Source organism: Prionailurus viverrinus, chromosome A1, assembly GCF_022837055.1.
Source record: "Prionailurus viverrinus isolate Anna chromosome A1, UM_Priviv_1.0, whole genome shotgun sequence".
In the NCBI taxonomy this organism is placed as follows: Eukaryota; Metazoa; Chordata; class Mammalia; order Carnivora; family Felidae; genus Prionailurus; species Prionailurus viverrinus.
Genome location: NC_062561.1, coordinates 26378865 through 26386439, shown reverse-complemented (window position 1 = coordinate 26386439; position 7575 = coordinate 26378865). Strand labels below are relative to the sequence as shown.

At 42.8% G+C, this 7575-nt stretch overlaps 1 protein-coding gene across 4 annotated transcripts in view; it reads right to left on the bottom strand.

Moving 5' to 3' along the window:
• Window positions 1–341: 341 nt before the first annotated feature.
• Window positions 342–7575, bottom strand: part of TSC22D1 (TSC22 domain family member 1) — a 133333-nt gene continuing 126099 nt past the window's right edge. For 2 of the 4 annotated variants that reach the window (XM_047878236.1, XM_047878274.1), the window contains 2 exons: window positions 2897–2948; window positions 342–1719 (listed from right to left, as the gene is read on the bottom strand). In XM_047878236.1, the coding sequence (XP_047734192.1) occupies window positions 1462–1719; window positions 2897–2948 (310 nt within the window). In that variant the 3' untranslated portion in view covers window positions 342–1461. Of the gene's footprint in view, window positions 1720–2896; window positions 2949–3351; window positions 3735–4028; window positions 4109–7575 lie in introns of those variants that run through there. The other 2 variants (XM_047878265.1, XM_047878255.1) reach the window with 2 other exon arrangements.

Genomic DNA, 7575 nt, shown 5'->3' with positions numbered 1-7575 from the left:
AAATTAAGGCTTCTACAGACTCCTAGGACTTGATGGCCACAGAACGGAGAGCTTTCTCTCTTTCAATGTCCCAGATCAGCCCTGAGAGGGTGAGACAATTTGTCCAGATGATACTGAAGAAATAAACTCTCATCTCCTTCACTATGTCTCTCCTCCCCTTCCTGGCTTGATGGAACGCAATGTCTGTTTCCTTTCACTTCTACCGTCAAACCACTAGCACCCTGACTTTGTCCACCCTTGGCACGCCCCTTCAAGATTCTGCTAGTCAAACGGTTTTAAATTTCGGAAAAAGTTGTGGAAGTGACTGCAGTTATGTTAATACTTTCACATGAAAACACTGGTTTAGCAACATTTTATATGCTTTATTGAAAGTTGACAAGTGCAACGGTTAAATACAGTGACACCTTACAGCTGTGTAGAGAACATGCACGGAAACAAATGCATATAACTACTATACAGGTAATATGCAGAAACCCCTACTGGGCGATCCATTTCATTAGCTAGAATGGATCATTTTTCAAAGTATTCAACCAGCTCAATCAAAAGACTTCAGCGAACAGGAATTTACTTCAAGATATTCAGCAACTAGAAGATCTCAGGTTACACAAAGTGACTGACAACGCCAAATTCTTAAAATTTCTTCAGGTGTGGTTTTCTTCATGTGGCATTTTTTCTGTAGATCTCTATATAAAAGACAATCCACACCTCTTCAGACAGCCAATGAGACACCTAGATTTCAATCTGTACAACCTAAATAGTAGTTACAGTCCTCTATTGTACAAAATAGTTACACTACATACACAAATATACAATAAGCAAAACAACCTTCATGGTAAGATAGCCTAGGTCCCAGCTACCTGTCACCGTCTCAGAGTTTTGTGTCATCCACTGTTTCAGAAAGAGGCACAGTACTATCGTTTTATGGATTTTTGGTGACAGTCGTCAGTTTGTACGATGAACTATGTTTCCCCTCATCTTAGGTGAGACTATGCGTCAGTCTTTACTCTGACCTCCCTTTCAAGTTCCTCATGGGGAAAAGGAGAGAGGAAAGTCCAGTGGAGCCCCACTGCTTCCAACCCCATGGAGTACACTACGTGCAAGCAGGAGAGAACTCTTGGGAGTGGGGATGGGGAGCAGGGAAGGGATGATGGAAAGGCACACAGCTCCTCAGCATGAACGGAACCACTTCTCACATTATCTGCCAAGCTGCATGAGGTCCCAGTATATCCATGCTAATTCTCTGATTAACCTTTAATTCACCCAACTAAGAAATTTCTTCAAGCCAAAAGCACGAGTGTTTAATACTGGAAAACAGAGACAATGGCATAGGTCAGCCTCACTTCTCTTGTGCAGCGAGCAATGAAATGGGTGACTGTAGAGGTGGATGGATTCCCCCTTGTACGTCTTCTCTGGTCTGTTTAGTTCAGACAGCAGTGGCCAGTTCTGCGGGGGCATGGGAGGCTATGCGGTTGGTCCTGAGCCCTGGGATGCTGGCTGGGCCGGGGGCTGTGTGGTCCCCTGTGGCTGTGTGGTCGCAGGCGGGGAGCCAGTCTGCAGCTGGGCCTGAAACTGGGCAAGCTGCTCAGGACTGGCCAGTGTCTTCAGCAGATTGTTTTCCTGCTCCAGCTGGGAATTTTTCTCTATTAGTTCTTTGATTTGCTCTTTAAGGACCTCCACTTCCTCTCTAACCGCATACATCAAATGGCTTTTCACCAGATCCTGAAAGGGAGGGGGGGGGGGTAAAAAAAAAAAAAAAAAAAGGTTTAATTTAGTATTTCCCAGATTCTGAATTTCTAAAGCATTATTTTTGCATGATTCTCCGTAACCATTGGCAAATCCGGCCTTTATTTAAGCGGCCCTTTGAGCAATCTACTGAATACAACCACAACTGTACAATACTTAAGTTCAATGCGTAAGGGATCAGGCTTTTAAAAAACCTATGCTTTTTCTGCAGCCGTTAGCCAGGGATGCATACAGTGAGATCTCCTACTTGAGATGGCAAAAGGCACTGGGGTTCTGGAAGGCGGGGCGGGAGCCTGGCCGCCGGGATGTCCAGGCCCACATCCCCGCAGCAACGGTAGCTGCTTCCCCGCCCCCAAGTCCCTCCTCCCACCGCCCCCCCCCCCCCCAACCGCCTCCCTCAGCACCGGCTGCAGCCAGTTCCTACAGAGCATGTTGCCGCATTTTCCTCCCTCCACCCCCGCCCCCCCCTTTCGTGATTAAGCTGACATCACAGAAACCTGGGCAGACGACGCAGCCAATGGGAGCCCGAGTTATTTATAGCTCCGAATTAAAGGTTCGGAGTTTGCCTAGCAACAGTGGGCAGAGAATCCCGTGAGAAGAGCCACAGGCGCTGCTCCAATAACAAAGAACAGCCAAGGCGGAAATAAAAAATAGGAGAAATCCAGGCACAGGCTGAGAAGACAAAACTTTTCTCGGATTCTTCTTCATTGTGCAGTAGCCTACCTCACTGGGGATCTGTCTGTGCAAGGTCTAGACGGCCCTTGAGATCCTCATTCTGTCCCCTCTCCTTCCCTAGTAAACCTTAAGATTCCTAGTAAAGCCACATCGCTAGAGACGTGACCACGACCAAAGGACGCACAGGGCAGAGCTTCCCTAGCAATTCCCTACTAAAAAGGGGGGCACTCCGGCAAAAGTCCCGACGTTACGTGAAACCGACTGGGGAAGAGAGAACATTTAATACCCCCAAGGCCCGGATCTCTCTCCGTAGCAGCCATGGTATGTGGCTTCCTGCTGGCCGAATGGAGACAGTGCCGGCATTTCTAAATGTATGAAGAGTAACCATCATAACTATGGATGCACTGCTTCCATCCTAATCTCTCGCTTTTTGTAATGTGCCCACATTTAGTACAAATGAGTTTTAATCAGTACATACCATAGCTTGCTCGATTTTGTTGTCAATAGCTACCACACTTGCACCAGAGGAGCTGGAAAAGAGGGGGGAGAAATCGATAAGTGGAATTTTTATAACATCCAAGACAAAAAGGATTTCCCAGTTCTGTGATGTTATTAGCATCATTTTTTGAACATTCTACAACGCTATGGAGTATATCACCCTCCAGAAAACACCAGCCACTCTCTTACTAACGAATATCCCGACATTTCCCTATTTTAGTGAGTCACAAAAGGCTAAATTACATAATGTGGTAAAAGCCTGCTCTCTGGCTAGACCTGCGAAAAGAAAGCGATTCTAAACATTTCAAAAAGCAGCATCCATGTCACCGTAGTCTCTCGGCAATGGACAAAGGAATTCGCCTGGCTATCTTTCACCTGCATTATTAGAAGTATCTCACGAGAAAATTTAAAGAAACTATCCCAGCCGACATTTACCTATTGTCAAGTCTCACAGAAGCGTTTTCAGTCCCCAGCAAGGATGACAAGAAAGAAATTGAAAAATGTCTCAGTTGGTAAACTCCTAGATCCATCGCCACTGGTCTACACCATTGGGATTTCATGCAATTGCAGCCAAAAACACCCTCGCGGAAAAAAAAAAAAAAAAAAAGGGAATACCAGCAGCCTTGTTTAAGCTAGATAAAAATCTTCTAGCTTTCTGCAGCCCAGGGAGAAACAGAAAACAGCAGCCCTAGTTTAAAGAAACCCAGCTTCTAGGGCTCGGCGATCCCGGGAAGATGCTGATCCCAACGCTGTGCAGAGAAGCCTCCCAGGTCTACAGCCGGGCTCCACTAAGGTTTTAGACCAGGACTCCAGCTCGGTGCAGAATATATGGAGGCAAGAGCCGCGCCGATTGGCCAGCACTGCATTGGAACCTCCCCCTTCTCCCTTCCCCGCCCTCTTCGCGCTTCCCCGGCCAACCCCCCCACCCCCACCTCCTGCCCCAGCCTCCCCATCGGATCCCGCTTTTCGGGTGGGCTGACCCAGGCCGCAGTGGACCCGCAGAGCTGAGGGGCCGCCTGAGGCCTCCACGGCCTCGGCAAGCTGCACCACTGCTTCGGCAGAAAACGTCAAGGGGTCCCTGAAAATACAATTGGGGCCCCGCACGTGCTTACGTTTAAGGGAGTCAGACCCCGTCCCAGGAGCTGCCTGTCCCCGAGGCTGCCGAACGGCGAAAGCTTCCTATTTGCAACCAGAACCGTCTGAGCTACTGGGCATGCCCAGTCCCACCGCTAAGACTTGGAGGAGCTCGAGTGTCTCGATTTCAATTATCTTGTTCTTACAGGCAGCAGTAATGGGAGGATTTTATAGGCAGTTTTATTTATAAGGATAATAATCCTACTGTAATAATACTTTTTAAAGAGGGAGTGAATTTTGGAGGGAAAAAAATCACATTTGCTTTTTGAGAAATACTACCTTTCCATGGATTTATTACTTGCAGCAACAAAACAAAAAATACTACATATTCTTTGCTAGGCATGTATCTACTGAAGCAAAAAGGAACCCATCAGATGAAATCTGGTATATCTTCCCAAAATGTCCCTAGAGCCATAAACCTTAAAATCACATCTCCCCTTCTTCCATTTACAGCTAGAAAACTCAATCCACAGGTTGAATCCTACCTCGATCTATTTTCAGTAAGTCCCTAAAGCAAGTTTTTGGAAGTGGCAATTCCTGTAAGTCTCAACCCTATGAGCCTTCTTACATCAGAAGGACTGAAATATTGTAAAGTATGTATTTCACCCTGAAGGCCATACTGACCAAGTCATTCCCTTCTCCAAACCAAAATCAAGAGATCTGGGTGTAAAAAAGCTTAACCCTTTGCACATTTCCTCTATTAATTTAAAATACTTGCAAGAACGCACCAATTGAGGTTACAATTTAATATACTGAAAATCTAAGGCTTTAAATTTGCCTGATTATTATAGATTTCTATAGTTTGCGATTCAATACATTTTAGAAAGCAAATTTAACCTCTACAATACTGCCCTCTAATGGCACAATCCTATAAAACCACAAACAAACTACAAATGGTAAAGACTTCTCTAATCCACAGGCCAGTTGTATCATCACAAATAATTCCAACATAAAATTTGACCGTAGAACAGATATATGTTAATATCCTATTTACACACACGCACACTGTCTTTTCTCTCTCAAGCAGGCATTCTTTCTCAAGTTAGCACCCTTTTATCCTCAGCACCCTTTAATTCAGGAAATTTTAATTGCCATCGGGGCCTTTCAGACATTCTTTTTTAAGTGGACCCAATACTGCCAGCGAGTATTTGGTTTTAGAAACGGTCGAAAGGAATTAGGAACCAAATGTGGTGAAAGTAGTAGATGAAAAGGGCAATTCTCTTTTGGGTTAAAAACCAAAGTGTGACTAACTATAGAAAGGAGTAACATCTTCTTTATTGTAAGGATCGTAATAGTTTCCAAATTTTAAGTCTTTGATTTTGAATAACAATGTTTGTTAGCATTTTGTAATTTATAAAACTTATGAAATATCAAATTTGAGGAAGGCACCCATTGTCAATAAAAAGAAAAAGAGTAAGTGGAAAGCTTAAAAATCAATAATTCAGAAACTAGGGATGTGGTCTCTCTGTCTGGGAGTGCTTCGCAGAATTATTTACTACACAATAGTTTCTATATTTTGAAAGTTAAGGTTGCCACAAACTACCTGTGTAATTAAAATCATTTACATATTTTTAACTGAACTGCACAGGACAAGTTATTAAAGAAAGTATCATCCTAAACTGTAAAAAAAAGACCTTAAAAAATAAAACTATAAAAAAATAAATAAAACTCTAAGGTCATATGCAGAAATGAATTTAAAATTCCAGCTGAAATTTAAGATTACTAAATTAACTGAATTTTATTTATTTACGATGTTCCTGAACACAAACAGAAAGAAACAAGCTGTTATGTTTCCATTTCATTCAACATATCACCCACTGGATTAAGCTACAGAAGCCAGTATAAGCCATCATAGTCCGTTTAACCCATATCTCTACAGAGGGACATTACAGTCACCTCCAGTACTTTGCTATTTTAAATAAAATTGCAAGAAATATTTTGTATGTACATCTTTGATCATTTGTGTATATATTTCTGGAGAATTTGCCAGGGCCAAGAGAACATAAAAGCCCACCAGAATTACTAGAAACCTATTGCCTTTCATATCTTCTACACAAATGGGCTAGATTCCTTTCAAACTAGATTTTTATATGCAAACTGGAATGACAATTTGAAAAAGAAGGCAAATTAGCTGGAGGAAAACTCCATGGAGGGGAAACCAGGGGTCAGAAATGTTTGAGGCACAGTGGCTAGAATTACTGTCAAAGATTCTTCTCTTTGTAAGACAAAACATCTAAGAGTCGGGTGCTAGTCGGAGCTCAACAAAGACTAGCTGATAGGACGGGGAAAACACTGCCTTCAGGAGAAACCCCTAAGGGCATGGGTGACAATAGCCATCTTCAGACGTGGGGCAGAGATCAGGTCTCACTCCCTGGGGAATCCGAGCCCAGGAAAAATGGCCTGAACATTAAAGATAGGTGTATTTGTTGTTTTCATTTTGTTTTATTTTGCCTAAAAGCCTCTTCTCTGGATTCCAATTCCATCACCTCTGCATACTGGGAGCAAGCAAGCTAGGATGGGAGAAGAGGAGCAGGGGCAGGGCCTGTGTTTTTAATTCATTCAGTAATGCGTGCTTTTCTTTCCAACTTCACCTGATTTGGCCAATATAGGTACAGTTGGACATCTGACGCTCAAACAGGATAACCTGATTCTCCCTCTGTCCAAACTCCCTGTAAATCTAAAGTGACTGCTGGGGAGGAGGCTGAAGCCTATCGCGCTATGTCTGACCAAATCTTACGGTCTGGGAACTACCAGCTCACTTACTGTCTCCTCCTTTACACTCACTGGGCGCTGAGTGGGCTTACGGGGTTTAGCAAGTAAAGCTACAGGACTTCCAATTAAAAGTGAATGCAAATAAACAACAAATAATGTTTTAGTGCTGCATCCCACACACTGTGGGAATAATAAATCGTTCCAAAGAAATCAAAACACAATTCAGCCATATCTGAAATTTCCTTGATTTCCATAGAAAAGTTGGAAGATAAAGAGGAGAAAATCTTCCAAAAAGTAGAATAAAGGAGATGGAATTGAGAGAGAAAAGAAACCAAAAGTGTAAATCTAGGAGGTCCAACATCAGAAATCAGATGATTCCAAAAACACAGACCAAAGAAATGATTTAAGAATTTTTCCTCAGCTGAAGGGCACAAGTCTCCAGACTAAACAAGATGACCAAATGGCCACCACAATAAATGAAAAAAAGTCCTACACCAAAGCACAACACATGAAAGTAAAGGTCACTTGGGACAGGGAAAATCCGAAAAGCTTCCAAACAGAAAAAAACAAGTTCTAAACACAGGAACAAAGATCAGAATGGTTTTTGCTGGCTATCGGGAAACAATGGAGAAAATTCTGAGAGAAAAAAAATTCTCACTTGGCCAAATTATCATGTAAGCGTAAAGGTAGAACAAAAGCATTTTCAGACATTTCAGACACCAAAATGGAGGAAAAGGTTAACATTTTTAAAAAATAAGGACTATCGTATATTTCGAAAGGAAAAGAAAAGAAAAGAAAAATGTTTCAATAGGA